The sequence below is a fragment of the Frieseomelitta varia genome, unplaced genomic scaffold (genome assembly GCF_011392965.1).
Source record: "Frieseomelitta varia isolate USP_RPSP 00005682 unplaced genomic scaffold, Fvar_1.2 scaffold_257, whole genome shotgun sequence".
Classification (NCBI taxonomy): Eukaryota; Metazoa; Arthropoda; class Insecta; order Hymenoptera; family Apidae; genus Frieseomelitta; species Frieseomelitta varia.
The window spans coordinates 3,651-21,327 of record NW_025109987.1 but is presented as its reverse complement, the minus strand read 5'-3'; the positions used below and the strand labels follow the sequence as shown (position 1 = coordinate 21,327).

The 17,677-nt window shown below is 40.4% G+C and overlaps 2 protein-coding genes across 4 annotated transcripts in view; one reads left to right on the top strand and one right to left on the bottom strand.

Moving 5' to 3' along the window:
- The window catches only part of LOC122528736 (proto-oncogene tyrosine-protein kinase receptor Ret), a 32,907-nt gene extending 23,304 nt beyond the window's left edge, over positions 1-9,603 (top strand). The window contains exons 10-19 of one of the 2 annotated variants that reach the window (XM_043654174.1): positions 355-533; positions 607-825; positions 2,036-2,138; positions 3,886-4,057; positions 4,177-4,481; positions 5,651-5,834; positions 5,925-6,054; positions 7,359-7,560; positions 7,622-7,809; positions 8,522-9,603. In XM_043654174.1, the coding sequence (XP_043510109.1) occupies positions 355-533; positions 607-825; positions 2,036-2,138; positions 3,886-4,057; positions 4,177-4,481; positions 5,651-5,834; positions 5,925-6,054; positions 7,359-7,560; positions 7,622-7,809; positions 8,522-8,961 (2,122 nt within the window). In that variant the 3' untranslated portion in view covers positions 8,962-9,603. The remainder of the gene's footprint in view (positions 1-354; positions 534-606; positions 826-2,035; positions 2,139-3,885; positions 4,058-4,176; positions 4,482-5,650; positions 5,835-5,924; positions 6,055-7,358; positions 7,561-7,621; positions 7,810-8,521) is intronic. The other variant, XM_043654175.1, reaches the window with a different exon arrangement.
- Positions 9,604-10,430: 827 nt separating this feature from the next.
- Positions 10,431-13,221, bottom strand: LOC122528737. Of its 2 annotated transcripts, none has more exons than XM_043654176.1 (9): positions 12,899-13,221; positions 12,737-12,797; positions 12,489-12,635; positions 12,180-12,410; positions 11,784-12,080; positions 11,581-11,682; positions 11,352-11,509; positions 10,860-11,259; positions 10,431-10,788 (listed from the first exon to the last, which is right to left on the bottom strand). In XM_043654176.1, exons 1-9 carry the CDS (start codon positions 12,989-12,991, stop codon positions 10,577-10,579), a joined length of 1,701 nt encoding a protein of 566 aa, XP_043510111.1. In that variant the 5' UTR covers positions 12,992-13,221; the 3' UTR covers positions 10,431-10,576. The 2 variants fall into 2 exon arrangements, with proteins under 2 accessions (XP_043510111.1, XP_043510112.1); XM_043654177.1 differs by having other exon boundaries at positions 11,352-11,506.
- Positions 13,222-17,677: the final 4,456 nt, after the last annotated feature.

Sequence of the window (17,677 nt, the reverse complement as noted above, 5' to 3'; positions counted from 1 at the left end):
GACACCCTGTATATTTATGTCTTTTAATAAACCTCTATATGGACATTATTAGTGATGGTACCTATATACAGGTGTATTAAATGAGGAAAAAAAAAAAAGAACTTAAATACATACGTCTCATTCTGTAATAATTTCCACTTATCTGTCTTTTCATTTGCCTTTGTAATAAATTCTTGAAATTGCAAAGAGACTTTATGGACACCCTGTATTTTAAGTGTACTTTGAATCCGTATTACGAAATTCATTGTAATATTAATATATCTTTTCAGAGAAAAGGGCGTCTACGTTTCTTATTAAACACACTGCACGTGCAAAACGTTCGACGATCTCACTTCGATCCCGTCCGATTTTCAGCAAAGGCAACTTCTCCGGTCAGTGCGTGTGGAGATGGAACAAACGCTCGAACCAAGCCTCCATCATGTCCGAATATTATCCGACCTGTTCCCCTAATTTGTCTCACTGTCCCGACAACCAGTGCGACGAACTCGAACTGTTGGATCGTCGCATCTGTCCTCAGGATTGCACGGAAGAATGTAAGCTCCATTCCCTTTTCCCGTTTTCTTCGCGACGATTTCCAACAATCCAATCCCGCGTCTCGTGTTTCAGCGGACGTCCACTTTGCTCACATAAACAAGAACGGACGGGGGATCAAGAGCGGTTTGGGAACCTGCGCGTGCAACGACGTGCTGCAGTGCACTTGCAACGTGGATCGTTTCCGCGTCCGACACGAGAATCCCGCGAGGGCCAACAAGGAGGGGAAAGAAGGCAAAGAGAGGAAGTCGCAGAACGAGGAGAACGAGATTTTGATATCCGGTGCCCGAAAAGGTTCCAAAGGATCGCCTTTGGCGATTGCTGCTCGCGCGTTGCTCGTCCTTTCTACGTGTTAACTCTTTCGCTACCGCGAGTCTGGTCTTCTGATCGTTTTTGCTCGACCGACCGCTGTGTCATAATTGTGTGATACATACAATTCACACGCAAGCGGCCTTTGGCGTTTCCGGTTTGCACAACGCCTCGAAGATTTGCTCTCGCAATACTTGTCTTAATACCAAATGATTTTGTACTTGAAACAAGACATTCAGCTTCAAAGACTTCAGCACGTGTAATTGTGCATTGAAATAAGCGTTTGTGAACATTGGAAAATCAATATTTCTATATTGTAATGTCTATTAAGATTTTGCAATATTTTATCTTTTTTTTTCTGTAATATTTAATGAACAGGTTTGGTGACGTTTAGTCGCCCGTCGTAGCGAAAGGATTAAAGATTCTGCAAAGGCAATAAGCATCGTAAAATTAATATTTTCTGTTCCAAAATTAATATTTTTATATTCTAATATAAAAAAATATTAATATTTTTACATCCCAATGTAAGAAAATAATATTTTTATATATAAAGAAATACATTCTAATATAAGAAAATAATATTTTTATATATAAGAAAATATTAATATTTTTATATTCTAACGTAAAAAAATAGTAATATTTTTATATTCCAACATAAAAAAATATTAATACTTTTATATTCTAATATAAAAAAATATTAATATTTTTACATTCTAGTATAAGAAAATATTAATATTTTTATATTCCAATATAAGAAAATATTAATATTTTTATATTCCAACATAAAAAAGTATTAATATTTTTATATTCCAATATAAAAAAATATTAATACCTTTATATTCCAACATAAAAAAAATATTAATATTTTTATATTCTAATATAAAAAAATATTAATATTTTTACATTATAATATAAGAAAATATTATTTTTATATTCTAATATAAGAAAATATTAATATTTTTATATTCTAACATAAGAAAATATTAATACTTTTACATTCTAATACAAGAAATATTAATATTTTTAAATTCTAATATCTATTTATGTTACAATATTTTATTTTTTTTTCTACATCTGTTTACGTTACAATTTTCTACTTTTTTTTTAACAATATAATAAATAGCTTCAGCAACTTTACTTTTAGCCGCTCGTGATAACGAAACGTTTCAATCTCTTTTGTTTGTTTCTCACGCAGCGTCTCACGGACCGTGCGGACCCATTTGCATGATAGGCGTGATCGGAGGCAGTTTCTTCGTACTGATAGCGATCGTTGGCTCTTTGGTCACGTCGAGATACAGGTAAGTAAGCAATCCGGCGCGTTTCCGAAACAGACCTCGGCAGACTCGAGATCGTGAAACGTGACCAATGGCTAAGCGTGTTCGCATTAATGTTTGCACGAAAATCGAGAGAGGCGAAACGCGTGGCGGCTGTAATTCCCCGCCGACAGCTGGAGAATTACAGCTGGTCAAATTCCAGATAACTCACGAACGAATCCTTTGTGCTCGATCGTTCGATCCGAACGGTTTCCGAAAGAAAGGGAGCAACCCAGAAACTCGAGTCCCCGGGACGCTTTTGATAACGATGTTCGATCGACGGCTGCGTTTATCAAACGAGCCACGTTGAATCAAACGTTCCTTTTGTCGTGCGTATCGAGGGGACGCCTGCTGCCTCGAAAGCTTCATCGAGTCGAGATCGTGGGATAAAAACTTTTTAACCATCTACTCGAAGATAGCAGGAGGGAAACGAGCATCAACGTTACGGCGAAACGGCGTGCGCGCGATATTGAAAAAGTTCACCGCCGCGGCTGTTTGCGTTCGTCTTTCGAAAATGTTCGAAATGTGCAGGGTGGGAAGGAAAGTTTGTTCGGTGGCTGTCATAGATGAATTCTACACCTTCGATCTGATGGAAATACGTGTAAAGAACCTGCCGCAAAATTGATCTTGACCTTGAGAATTTCAAGGTCAAAAACAATTTTCTTTTCTTGCATAGTATTCTACTCGTCACGAAGGTATAACTTTTCCAAGGAATCGCAGATTGCAATCTAATAATGACAAAAAAGTTTCTTAATTATTTAATACTGCGGACGCGTGCGTGCTAACAGCGACTTTATTGTTACATCAGTCAGATTAGGTTTCACTAACAATTTGATTTATCATAGTTGTAGCATCAGTGTGAGTTTAAATAATCAAATGATAAAACCAGCTGTTTTAACGTTATTCGAAGTATAAACATTGCATCCACGCCATTACCACGTCCAGAACCATAAAGTCGCTGTTAGAACGCGCGCGTCTGCAGTATTAAATTAAGAAACTTGAGAAGAAAAGAAGAGAACTATTAGTGTGCAGTGTGAGTCTAAATAATTAAATAATAAAACCAACTGTTAACGTTATTCGAAGTATAAACATTGCATTCACACTATTATGTCCAGAATAATAAAGTCGCTGTTAGAACGCGCGCGTCTGCGGTATTAAATTAAGAAATTTAAGAAGAAAAGAAGAGAACTATTAGTGTGCAGTGTGAGTCTAAATAATTAAATAATAAAACCAATTGTTAACGTTATTCGAAGTATAAACATTGCATTCACACTATTATGTCCAGAACCATAAAGTCGCTGTTAGAACATGCGCGTCTGCAGTATTAAATTAAGAAACTTAAAAAGAAAAGAAGAGAACTATTAGTGTACAGTGTGAGTCTAAGTAATTAAATAATAGAACCAACTGTTAACGTTATTCGAAATATAAACATTACATCCAGAACCGTAAAGTCGCTGTTAGAACGCGCGCGTCTGCAGTATTAAATTAAGAAACTTAAGAAGAAAAGAAGAGAACTATTAGTGTGCAGTACGAGTCTAAATAATTAAATAATAAAACCAACTGTTAACATTATTGGAAATATAAACGAACTATAAAGTCGCTGTTAGAACGCACGCAGTTTTAAATGATTAAGAAAGTTTTTCTCTTCTCTTAAAAAGTCAAGATGACTTTCGACTGTTTAACGATAATTGCCTTTCATCATTAAGGAGAATGCTGGAATTTTGCGTTTCAGGCTGGCCGCGAAGGAGGCTCGACGAGACGGCAAACGCAGGGTCGACGGCGTCGACTCGAACGTAATCGGCATATTATCCTCGGACTACGTCGACCGAGGCGACGGTTTGCTCATCGGCTTGGACACCTTCACCGCGGCGAATCGTCATCTTCTTCTCCCTAAAACGTGTCCGGTGAGTCTCTCCCTCGAATCTTCCATCTTCGTTGCTTCCAATCCTGCTATTTGTTTGACGACCGATTCAATACCTTGCACGACCGTCGAGGAATCGTTGAACCGATCTTGTTTCGCCAGCCGGACCCGAAGTGGGAGTTTCCACGGGAACGATTGACCATCAAGCAAGTACTTGGCGAAGGTGAATTCGGCCGGGTGTTGCGCGCCAAAGCGATCGACATCGCGGGGATCGCAGGGCCGACGACGGTCGCGGTGAAAACTCTGAAGGAGAACGCCTGCGCCTCTGAACTGGCCGACCTGTTGTCTGAGTATCAGTTGCTGAAAGAAGCTCAGCACCCGAACGTGATCAGGTTGTTAGGTGCCTGCACCACACCCGGCGCCCCGGTTTACCTCATCATCGAATTCGCAGAATTTGGCTCTTTGCGGTGAGTGGCAATGACATCCTCGCTAAGTATCTTTACTACTACAATAAGCACCCCTTATAACGCGAGATATACGTCCCCCAGCGCAAATGACTATAAAATAAATAAATAATCTTTTTTTTAATACGACGAAAAAATATTTCGTGCTTTCTGTCTTATTAAATAAGTATTCAAAGGAATATTCTTCCTATTGCAATCTCCTATATCCATATAATTAAACAATTTTCTGTTCTTAAATGGTAGATAGATAGATCTTTATTGTTTTCCTATTGGATTGCAAAGGTTCTGCTCCTTCTCATTCTCCATACATACTGCTTCTACACACATTCTACTTAAACATAACTACTAATATAATGATGGATATAATACTAATCTTCTAGTACTAAATCTTTCAACTTACTTCTGACAATAATCTAACCATTAAAATACTTAACTAAGCTACTTATATAATTATTTTGCTCATTATAAAGTAGAATAGAATAAACTAAACCTTCTCATTGTCCATACATACTGCCTCTACACGCATTTTATTTAAACATAATTGCTAATGTTACAATGACGGATATAATACTAATCTTCTAGTACTAAATCTTTCAACTTACTTCTGACAATAATCTAACCATGGAAATACTTAACTAAAGCTACTTATCACATATTTATTTTGCTCATTATAAAGTAGAACAAAATGAACTAAATAAAAGCAAAACAAAAGAAAAACCATATAAAACAACATATGATACATTAAAATGAAAATGCTCTTATGTATAAATATAGTTCTCTATCTTAGGAAAATAATAAATGAACAAAATTATACAGCTGATCGCAAATTGAAATAAATGAAATGCTTATATGTATGCGGCCAAGGAATAAGTTTGTACGTGAGTCAATTCACGATGCAGATTTGTACGAAAACAGTGAAATTCTTATCGCGTGAATTCTCGAGCCGACCCCACGCCAGCGGCGCCGCGTCGGACGATAACCGCTCCGCGAGAAATGCGCGCCACGCGTTAATTAAATTCTTCTTCCACGCCGCGTACGTTTCACGCGGAGTTACGGCGAATACGTAAACGCGCGGTGGGAAGAAAGAAAGAAAAAAAAAAAAAAACACCAGCTGGCGACAAACGGGCGACGACTTCGATATTACGAACGCAGGATACGCGGAAACTTTGCAGGAATTACTTGAGGCGCAGCCGACACTTGGAATCCGGAATTAGAAGCGACGGTTGCACGTCCTTGTCCAACGTGGTTGCCTGCGAGGAGGAGGGGACACGGCCCGTGTACACGGTCACGCCGCGCGACATTCTCTCGTTCGCTTGGCAGATCAGCAAGGGAATGGCCTATCTCGCCGACATCAAGGTATTATCACGCCATTTCGCGTGGTCATTTACATATTCGAAAATTTGAAAGCTAACTCGGAAACTAACTCTCGTTGAAAACTTGGCCCAGCTGGTTCACAGAGATCTTGCGGCGAGGAACGTGCTGCTCGCGGCCGAGAAGGTCTGCAAGATCTCGGACTTTGGGCTGACAAGGGACGTTTACGAGGACGACGCCTACTTGAAGCGCAGCAAAGGACGAGGTACGACGTTTCTCTCTTCCGCTAAAATGGAAACGTTTTGCTTCTTTTCCTCTTTTTCTCTCAAAATGCCTCTTCAAGTCTGGACACTCCTCTTGACGTGATAATTCTTCTCTGGGGATTTTCCAGAAGACAATTTCAACAGCTAAAGCCTCCCAACAGTTTAATCCCGTTATAATAGCGAGTCCCCGCATACAGTGGTGTCCAAAAGATCCCGCCTCGGCTCGTTTTCGTAATTTTTTTGCCACAAAAGAAGCTTTAACTTTTTGCGCTCGAATGACGTGACACGCGCGTCGAGAATTTTTTGTCCCAAAATTGCAACATTTTCTCAATTTTGATATACCGACGAGTTCAAAAAGAAGGCGACGAATTATTGTATACGGTTTGGTCACTCGTTATGGTCCGCAATCAATTGCCAGTACAAGTGGTTAACCTCTTGCGCTGGAATGACGTGCCACGCACGTCAAGTATTTTTTGTCCCAAAATTGCAATATTTTCTCAACTTTAAGTATATTTAAGTATAACTCGGGCAAAACAAATAATAACTTTATTACTTTTTAGTAATTTCTGTCCAGTGATATACCGATTCAAAAAGAATTCAAATAGAAGACGAATTGTTATATATGGTTTGGTCTCGTTATGGTCCGCAGTCAATTGTCAGTACAAGTGGTTAACCTCTTGCGCTGGAATGACGTGCCACGCACGTCAAGTATTTTTTGTCCCAAAATTGCAATATTTTCTCAACTTTAAGTATATTTAAGTATAACTCGGGCAAAACAAATAATAAATTTATTACTTCTCAATAATTTCTATCCAGTGATATCATACCGACGAATTCAAGAAGAAAGCGACGAATTATTGTATACGGTTTGGTCACTCGTTATGGTCCGCAGTCAATTGCCAGTACAAGAGATTAACCTCTTGCGCTGGAATGACGTGCTGCGCACGTCGAGAATCTTTTGTCCCAAAATTGCAATATTTTTTCATGTATATTTAAGTATAACCTAGGCAAAACAAATAATAAATTTATTACTTCTTAGTAATTTATATCCAGTGATATTCAAAAGGAATTCAAAGAGAAGACGAATTGTTGTATACGGTTTGGTCTCGTTATGATCCGCATTCAATTGCCAGCGCAAGTGATTAAGGACTTTATTGTTATAAATATACATAAAGGACACGTTACATGAAAGGATGATCTAAAAAGAACCAACACCACCTATTCTTTACAAGTGTTTATTTAAAAAATAAATAAATTCGCGTGTTCTAATACCATGCTATACTTTGCCATGGCAATTTTCCTCCAGTGCCGGTAAAATGGATGGCACCTGAATCGCTAGCGGATCACGTCTACACCAGCAAGTCGGACGTTTGGAGTTTCGGTGTTCTTCTTTGGGAGTTGGTCACTTTGGGCGCGTCCCCCTATCCAGGCGTGGACGTGCACAATCTCTACAATTTACTCAAGGCAGGATACCGCATGGAGAGACCGGCAAACTGTTCGCAACAATTGTGAGTGGATTTATGTAACCATTCTTGAATCTAACATTTGAACCAATATTTGTAACAACAGGTACAAGCTGATGACGTCGTGCTGGCATCAAGAACCCGCAATGAGGCCATCCTTCAAGGAACTTGTCAGCCATTGGGAGAAGATGCTGGAGGACAGCATCGAGTATTTGGATCTGAACCCGAGGACCGTTCACAATCAGGCCTACTTTGCTTTGCTTCACGCGTTGGACAGTCCATGCAGTACGTACAATAATGTATGTACAGGGTGGAAAGAAAAGCTTGTTCGTGGCTATCATAAGTGAATTCTACACCTTCGATTTGATGGAGATACGTGTAAAGAATCTGTCACAAAATTGACCTTGATCTTAAATTTTAAGGTTGAAATTTTTTTATTTTGTTTGCATTGTATTCTATTTGCCACGAAGGTAAAACTTTTTGCAAGCAACCTAATAATTCTCCTGAAAAATAGTAAAAAAGTTTCTTAATCATTTAACGCGTGTGTCCTAGCAGCTTTATGGTTCTGGACGCGTGAACGTCTATATTACGTAATGTTAACAGCTGGTTTTAAAATTTAATTATTCAGATTTACACTGATGCTACAACTATGATAAATCAAATCCTAGTGAAACTTAATCAAGAACTATAAAGTCGCTGTTAGAACGCATGTATCCGCAGTGGTGAATGATCGAAAAACTTTTTTGCCATTTTTCAAAAGAACTATTAAAATACGACCTGTGATTCATTGGAAAAGTTTTACCTTCATGATGAATAGAATACAATGCGAGAAAAAAAAAAAACAATTTTACTTTGAAATTCAAGATTAATCTTACGGCAGATTTTTTACATGTACCTCCGTCAAATCGAAGGTATAGAATTCATTTATGATACTTTTCTGAAACCCTGTACTTTCTCGTCTCGTCTTCTCTAGTGTCAATGTCCCGAACGATTTTTACTGCGACAGGTTCTGGCAACGACGGCACGACGGACGATGTTTGCGAGATCGATACTCTGAGAACCGACGTGGTCAACTATCTGGAGAGACCGTGTTCCGACCTGGTGACCAAATGTGATAAAGTCGACAAACTCCATGCCCTCTGGCAGGAATCCGCGGCTATTTTCCCCGAGGAATCGGTCAAACTGTACGTGAACGATCGGTCACCGAGTTTTCCCGTTGGCCACTACGAGAGTCCTATCAAGTTCAGAAACACAAGCGTCGCCAGCAACAGCGACAACGATCTAGTCACGCCGACCAGCCAACGTCCGGCGCAATCCTACATCGACATGGAGGGCAAGAAATCCTCGCAGACAGAGGCGGAGATAGAATCGGAACCGGAAGCGGAGGAGTTACTTGTCTTTGCCAATGGAAACGACAACGGTGATCAACAGGCTCGCTCTAACTGAAAATCGATTGCCCGCGAGAAAATCAGAGATCCTGAAGAACGGACGATTTCGATGACGATAACTCGTGCCTTTCTTTTCTTTTTTTTTCATTTTTCGTTCGACGTGAATATCGTCGAGTGAACGACGACGGTTGTGAGCTACGAACAGCTTTGATACTGTTTTCCTTTCTTCCTGTTAGGTGTACGTACGTGTCGCACGTAAGAACACAAATCGATGCACCTTGCAGGCGGACAAACACCCAGATAGCGTATCCGAATCCAAATAGATCGATACGCTTGTTTAAGAGGCAAGAACGCGATCGGTGGAACGGGAATCGACACGCTGCTGCATTACATTTTCTCACGCAAGTCGTCAGATTCCTGTTCAACTAGTTTATTTAATTTAGTTTCTCGTGTTGTCAGTTTGTATGCTCTTGGATCTTTTTTTTTTTTTTACGACGGAGAACGTTCGATTCGAACTAACAGGAATTCTCCACATTTGTTTCGTCATCTGAATTCCAACGAGACAAAGTAAATGGCTTCCCGTTAACACGAGCCACCCTTAACTTCCTAGTAATTGACTAACGTCCAATTAACTCTGCAAACGACCTTTGGTAATTTCGCCATCGATTGCGTGACAAGTCGTTGAAAGAGAAAAACAAAACAAAAAAAAGAATGGCGTTAATTACACGCTGAAACTATTTATCCAACTTTAAAGCTTCCTGTTCGATCCCTCGTCGCAGCGGCTTCCAATATCTTTCAACGTACCGTTTAGAATGAAATTATTGCACGAAACAGAGATTCAACTATTACACAGCAACAACGACACGCAAAAAAGCTCGATTATTCCGAGCGTTATCGATCGATGTAATTGTACTCAAGACTGCTATTTATGCCACGACAAATGAATTTGTCTCTTTTTTTTTTTCTTTCTGTTTACTTTTGTACAAAGTAGAACATTTCATTTCGTTATATTAATTGACCAGTTGCGTTTATCACGCAAACCTCCAAGTACAAATTTAGTTATACATATATATATATATATATACATACATATATATATAGCACTGTATATTTACTTATTTTCCAGGGATCGATTAGTACTTAGCATAGGCACATGTCGTGTGAACTCAACTGTTAGCATTACATCATCGTTAATGTCGTGCTGAAACATATGCACGTGTATGCATATGTAAAAAGATATATATATATTTAATACGCTTGCGATATAACGAATCGAGTCACTTGGAAATCATGTTGATCAACTGTATAAATTGAAACTCACAAAAGGATGACAAATTTTCCTTGAAACGTACAATCACTTACACAATCTCTCTTTGTAATTCAACAAAAAAATTATTATTATTATTATTATTGTATGCACGTCAGGTTAAAGTGATGACTTTATAACGTATGGAGTCGATCAGTTTCGTTTTCAAGAGGGACAATTGTAAAGACTCAAGTCGCAAGAAATAGGCACGGAGGAGTTGCATGGTAACAAAAGGAATTAGCATTTATTAAGTTAAATCAGTATATGTGTAAAAAAAAAGTTTTACATCTTAAAAAATTATCTACCTTACGTAAGTCTTAAATTTGTTCGTAACATTACGAATAAAGGGCGTATACTTGAAACAAAATCACAAGTTCAATTCGTCGATACGAAACGCGCAAGTATCGTCCTTGGAGGATTTACGAGTACGTACCTCCTCACTGTCTCCGCTCTCTCCCAGTAAGTTTAATTCGTCGATATTAGTTGCGAACGATCTGGACACACCGTTATCGTTCAGCATGGTCGATGGAAAAGTCCGGTCGTTCGATATTTCCGTGTTTTCCGACGACAAAAGGTTTTCTACAATATCGGTATATGGATTACGAGGCTGCGAAATATTAGAGTTACTAAAGAAAAATGAAAAAACTAACCAGTTTCTCGTTCGTCTTTCGCAACGTTCGCATCTTCCTTTAGTATCTCGAGTTTCGCTAATTTCACGCTGTCCAAAAATTCACGGTCGGATACCGAGGAAACGCATCTTGCGTGCTCCATCTTGTGAATAATTTTCACAAGTTTCGTCAGTTCTTTTGGCAAGCAAAGTCTCTTGAAATGCCTCGTTTCTTCCGGTACGTCGTCCGACTTGCAATACGGCAACTGCACGATGTAGCAGCGCTTCTCTTTTTGCGACTGACTTTCTTTGACCAGTCGTAGAAGATAATTGCCGGTGTTGTGATAAACGGTCGAGACCGCAGGTTTCTCAGGCGGTGGAGAAGTTGCGATAAGGACGACGTCCGCGTTTCGGAACGCGGCGTCGCACCAACATTCCGGACCCTGCGTCAGAAGCACAACATACCGAGAGATTACGGTTTCCGTGAAAAGATGTTCAGACAGTTTATCTCCGTTTGAAATAAACATGCACTAACTTTGCCGATGGTATCCGTAACGTCGAGCATGTCTATCATAGCGTTAATGTCGCAGATTCTCAAGTATTTCGCCAGCTCGATCATTACGTTGATATGCGATAGTCGCGTTGGTGAGTAAACTAACAAACATTTTGGCTTCCCTCTCCTTTTCGTTGCTTCTACAAAAATCCACCAGATAGAATCTCAAATCGGCATTCGTGAAAATATTTCGCAGACGTTGCAACTTTACCCTTTCTATACAATTTGTACAGATGATAAAGAACGTATAGTATCACTGGCGGTATCCACACGGTGCTAATAATCATGATTAGCAGACGGTGAGACGTTTCCTCTGCAAAAAAAAAAAAAAAAAAAAACAATTACAATGTAATATTTTCGATATTTAAACTAAAAGATAATATAGACACGCGTAGACAATGTTTGTTTACTTACGTATAATGATAAAGGGCGTGGTGCTATTTACGCATCCATAGTCGCCACATTCCGGATGCATAACAGCAACTTTAAAATAAAACACGCCGGTGTGCGCGGTAAAATTGTATCGGAAATCTTGTTCGCTCGTCATATTAAATGCTTTTGCGAAATCCGTATCGTTGTTTATCAACCAGACTTTATATCCTGTTATGTTATATACTTCTGGCATTGGTTGAACGTGCAACGAAAGAAGGGGAGCGTAAGACACATCGATATATACAAACGGTCTATATTCCTTTATACTTACATCTTCTCCTGAGATAGGACAGATTCGAGAGAAACGGTCAACATTGAACGAACACACAACTGCTTATTCTCATTCAACGAAAAAAATGGTCCGACGCAAAGACTCACCGATAAATCTGTGCACAGGTACATTGAAAACGTATCTTTTGCTATACTTGTACTTTTCTCCTGTTACTAGGTACTCTAACCGGTACGGGACTGACTCGTAGGATTCGTCAGAAAATGGACAAGAAACGTACAATTCCTTTGGAGCTGGGTCAGTTTCGTTCCCATGGACTTCTATGTATCTACAGATTGACTCATTTTCATTCAGTAAACTCTGATAACGTGTAACCAGTTCTGTTCAATTGCAGAAATAAGGATGTGACAGTCCAAGTGACAATGCGTAGTCATTTTACTCTACGATGACTTTCTTACCACGAAAGTCCACATTGGTAACGCTGAAGTTGAAAGCCGTCCATTTATATCCAGATTCCTCGTATGTGTACGCGCGTAGATTAAACTTGGCTGTTTCGCCGTTTGGTGGGTAACGACTATAACCATCGAATGTGAGTTTGGTGCAGTCTACAGAAGAAAGAAAAGTGAAAATAATTCTATATATACGATATCTTGTGTGTATGCTAAAAATGCATGTTGCGTCGCATCACCCATACATAGATACGTACCTTCGTTTTTTTGAGCTTTTGTCAACAGACACTGAAAATCAGGCGTAGCAGCCAGCTTTGTCTGCGAAAAGTAAACGAACGTGTAAACAGGCGTCACGAAGTGTTCGAGAAACCAATCGACAGAGAATTCGAAAAGTTAAGAAACACAGAAGAAAGAATTACCACGTTCTGACAGTAGTCCGGGTAACAATAAGAGGCCGCGACGCTTCTGTTCAAGAAACAAAGAAGCATCGCGAGGCCGACGAGTCCCCACATTGTTATAGGTTAGAGTCGCGTATTAACCACAGCTAGTCGAGGATTCGATCGAACTCAACATATTTGCGTCGCGTCCAACGTCAATAGTCGTCACACTTGTCGATTTTTTCACGATAAAGCATCATACAAAGCTTAGTCGCGATGATTCACATTTTTCTCTCGAACGGTGAGAACTTTTTCTCTGCGTACACCGCTGGACGCGTGTCGCTACGCGCTTGTCCTCCAACGCGCTCTATCGAGAAATATCTCAACAATAACTACGCGGACGATAAACGTCGTGTGAGTCGTTGCGAGATTTTATTGCGAAAGGGCTATGCGATTTTAAATAAAAAAAAAAAAAATGAACGAAGGATGATGGCACAAAGGTGAACGTTCGTGAATCATCGCTTATTATCATACACTGGAGTAGTCCATTCAAATGCAAGGCCACTTAAATATCTTTTCGAATTGCGACGATACAAAGAATTAATTACTTTTCGCCTAACAAGAATAGTATCGATACTTGATGGTAAGAATATTCTTTTTTGACAAGATCGTTTTTTCGGAGTTTTCAAGATCACTGGTATTTTTCTTTCTTCGTGCAATTACATGTATTTTTTTTTTTTTTATTGCATCGTGTAGCTGGTTCAGATATGTTAAGAATACGACCTTGAAAATTTAAGTTTCATATTACATCGTACGTAAAATGTTACTTGTTTTCGATATTTTATTCCATGCAATAAATACTATTCGTTGTTGAATTTCTAAATTTTACGCAAATGCGTAGAAATCGACGACAGGTAAAATTAACGTCAATGATTAGTATATTTAGGGAGTTGAAGTTTTGCAACGAAAGTAAAACGTTGCGATAGATATTCGAAATGGACCATTGGTATGTGCATCTATTGATCGCCGATTAACTATTCATTAATTAATAATGTATATTGCGAATCTATCTGATATATTGTAATCAAAGGGCATCTCATTGTAATTCGCTTCATCTTTTTAATGTGTATTTATGTATATAGGTATTTTAAACTCGTTTTGATTATAGAGAAATCAGGAGAGATAAAAGTACGCTGCCACACGATCGTCAAGATGCTGGAAGAGGAACTGATTTGACGAAGTGATCTCGGACGAGGTAATTAATAATCGAGACCGAGAGGATGCAAATAATCTTCTTTCAATATGGCCCAAAAGTTTGCGGCAATGGTCGAAAGTAATTGGAAAATTAATTAGCGCGTAATTAAACGTGAAATTGATGAGACGCGAAGTGGGTTGATTTATCTTCGAACATGAATTTTGACTCTGCCCCGACAAGTTAAAATCGAGTCCGTGTTAATAAGAAAATGGCGATGTTGCGCGTCCGGTCAAAGTAAACCGTTCCCAACCGTGAAAACGTTACATCGCTAATGTATTTCATAATTAAAATGTTGAAACGTCGGCGGGCACGTCTGTGCCACACGCTTGAAAGTCTATCGATTGATCGTAGAATCTACCGGCGTTGTTATTTCCAAAAGTTCCACGCTACAGCGACAACGAACTGAACTGAATAATGGAGAACTCTCGGAACCAGAGTTCTTGACAATTTCTAAATAATTGACAGTCTCCCCTGAAGAAAACCTGTTCGATAAAAACGTAATGATAGCTTTGCGATTTAGGAGTACCGCGCGAGAAAGTGTTCACGTTAAACATTGTTTCTACTTGAACGTACTTCTTCACTTCTACACATGTTTACAATTAAAACTTTTAAACCTAGATTCGTCGTTTCGACGGCGGTTCTACGAAGCGAGTTCCACGAAGAAAGCTTACGACGCCCGTGACTATAAGAATAATGCAGAACCCGCGGAGTAACATCGATCATACGATGCTACGCTTTCTTCGCCACGGCGTCGCGGATGAAATTACCGAAGGAAACTTTGAAGTCACTGCCGAGCCGAGGTTCGAGTGGGATACAGATAGATAATTACCAAGATATTTCTTCACTTTGTCGACGTGAAAAATAAAATCGACAATTGACAATAACGTTTGTTAAAAAAAAATGTCAAGAATGTTTGTTGGCAACAACCTCCTTCGTTTTCGCCGAAACGCGAAGGCGATGAAAATTTGCTAAAACGACAGCGACAGGCGTAGACAGTGTAGATCAAAGAAAAATTTTCTTGGAAAGCCACTTGGCCGGTGATCCAGATAATAAAGTTTAGTCGATAAAGTTTCAACTTCACGTCCCAGTTCTGTTTCAACGATCGGGTTACTGGATTAGTAATGCTTGAATCGTTTAAAACGGAGATACCCGAAACGAGACTCTCTCTGATTCAAGCGTTTCTCGATCAATTACTACGAGCGGTCTTAGGATATTAGGATCTCGCTAATTGTTACCGATTATTAGGAAATGAATTGAATTAACAACGTGTAAGAAGAATCGATACTCTGTTCCTCGTGCGCTCGTTCGTGCATACTTATCTATATTATGTAACGTGAGTTCAACATTTTGAGACGAACGAGGAGCGAAAATTTCAGCTTTGCGCGGACCCTCGGAAAAACGCAAGAAACACCGGACACAGAGAAAGCTTGCCGAAATGTATTGAAAAGAGAAAAGTGAGAAGGGGGAGGGAAGTCGGGATGGTCAGCGATTAATAACGAAGTTGGCTAGCTGCTGCCGCTGCTGCGGAGGCGACGAGAGTCGAAGGGTAGACCCGGTAGCCTCGATGGAAATTTCATAATTACCGCTGGTCGAGGTAAAACCCACGCGGGATCATCCGCAAAACAAGTAAAGGGTCATCGGCGCAATTTACGATCGGCGGCCCCCGGTGAAATGCATTACCATAAAAACCGCTCTAATCACGGGTACACGCGAGAGAGAGAGAGAGAGAGAAAAGCAGCAGCCGTGTGAGCGAGCCACGACGGTGGCAGCGGTGCGGCGTTGCGCGCACAGCGGCCATCCAACCTCGCGATATTATATTTTAAAGAGCGCGGCCCGAGCGGCTCGGTACGCGTACTCCACTTTATCCGTGCCGTACCGTGTAATAACCTCCGACTTCCTGTTCGTGTAAAGAGTCAGCTATACACACGCTCATTCACTATGGATAAAAGTGAATCGATAATGATACGCACCCGACAAAAATGGCGCCGCCATCAGACACACCGGCACTTGCCGAGCGGCCGAGCCTCGTTCTCCTCCACCCTCGTTCTCTCTTCGTCTCTCTCCTCCTCTTTCTCTCTCTCTCTCTCTCTCTCTTTTGACTATATCGCGCGGCAACCCCCCTCGTGGGAATAGAGACGAAGCGCGTCGAACGTTCCGGCTGATAACCGTATTACAATTTAACGAGAAACCGGTGTCAGTTTTGTCGGTGCATAATGGCCGACGATTCCGCCGCTTACACCGGCGCGGCCGCGCGTCCTCCCCATCCTCCTCCGCCCTGACTACGATCGCTTCGGCTCGAACGCTTCGAAACTCGAAAGAGGAGCCAACCTCCGCGCACTGTGTATCGGATAGCAAACTTGCTGACTATCGGCGTGCCCCTCTTTCGTCGTTCCCATCCATCCACCGTCGACTCCACGCGTTCGCCGATCTGCGAACTGCGCCGATGGAACCAGCCGGTTCTGCCATTCTCCGCGCCTCGTTTCCCACTCTTGTGGCCCCTCGCGAGAAATTGCGAAATTCTGTTCGCGTTTGGTACCGTTTTGGTACCAGTTTGTGTCCTTGGAGATGTCTGAAACGAGATTTTTTTTTTTTTTTTTTTTGGTTTGATAGGTTGAAACAAACCGAATGAAGCGAACGTGTCGATTTTTATCGATAGAATCGGAGAAGTGCGTTATTATTATTGCAACAACGCGAAAAGGAGAACCATCGTGTTGCGGAGAACGCGAAACAAACTCGTTAAAACGGCGTGAATGAATGAAAGAAAATATGCTTGATAATGCACAGTCCGTGGCTTATTATTATTGAAATGTAAATGATTCTTAATTATCTCTTTAGCGGCCGTTCCGTGTAATTTTCATTCGCTGAGTTCAATAAGGATTAACAGTATCCCGTTACCGCTACCGTGCAATTCTCATAAATATGAAATCTCAGTTCCTGCAATTAAAAATTACAGACAAAAGTGGAATCGTTAAAAGATTTCGATTGTTCTTCTCAAAGGAAGAGGATATCCGCAATCCAACGGAAGAAACCGCGTAGAACTAATGCAGAGGAATTACTCGCGTTTGACTTCGATATCTGTCGACGATTGTTAGCGAAAATTTTCATCGGTACCGACTTTGCTGTAAGTCGTACGATAGTTTATCGATTCGAAAGTTTCTGGCTGGAGAATTTTCAATCTCGCGGAGAACAAACAACTTGTCCAGCTTTACGAGATTAATTTGTCTGCAGAAATTAAGTCAACTAATCGCACTGATCGAAACCAAGTTGCAGGGCACGATCATTTCAAAGAGACAAAGTTCACGACCAGCCTCTAACGACCGAAGAATCGTTCCACGTCGAGAAACGTCGATTCAAAGAAAACATACATTCAGATTTCCCCCGCGGCGATCTCACGTTAATCGGCTTCGGATCACCCGACCTGAAAGTCGCGTCGAACGTAGAAAGCTGCTTCGAAAGCCGCGTAACTTTATCTCCATTTTTCCACGAAGCACCGGTTCAGGTAACGAAACGGACTCGGTTATTTCAACTGGGTGGAGGGGGAGATCTGTGCCAGCAGTTATCACAGA

Bases quoted from the DNA above. Each gene is read 5' to 3' on its own strand.
- LOC122528737 (XM_043654176.1), bottom strand. From the start codon at position 12,991: ATGTGGGGACTCGTCGGCCTCGCGATGCTTCTTTGTTTCTTGAACAGA. The intron at 12,798-12,898 runs GTAATTCTTTCT...TACTTTTCGCAG, and splicing joins CGGACTACTGTCAGAACGTG to ACAAAGCTGGCTGCTACGCC. The intron at 10,789-10,859 runs GTTAGTTTTTTC...CCGATATTGTAG, and splicing joins GAAAGACGAACGAGAAACTG to AAAACCTTTTGTCGTCGGAA.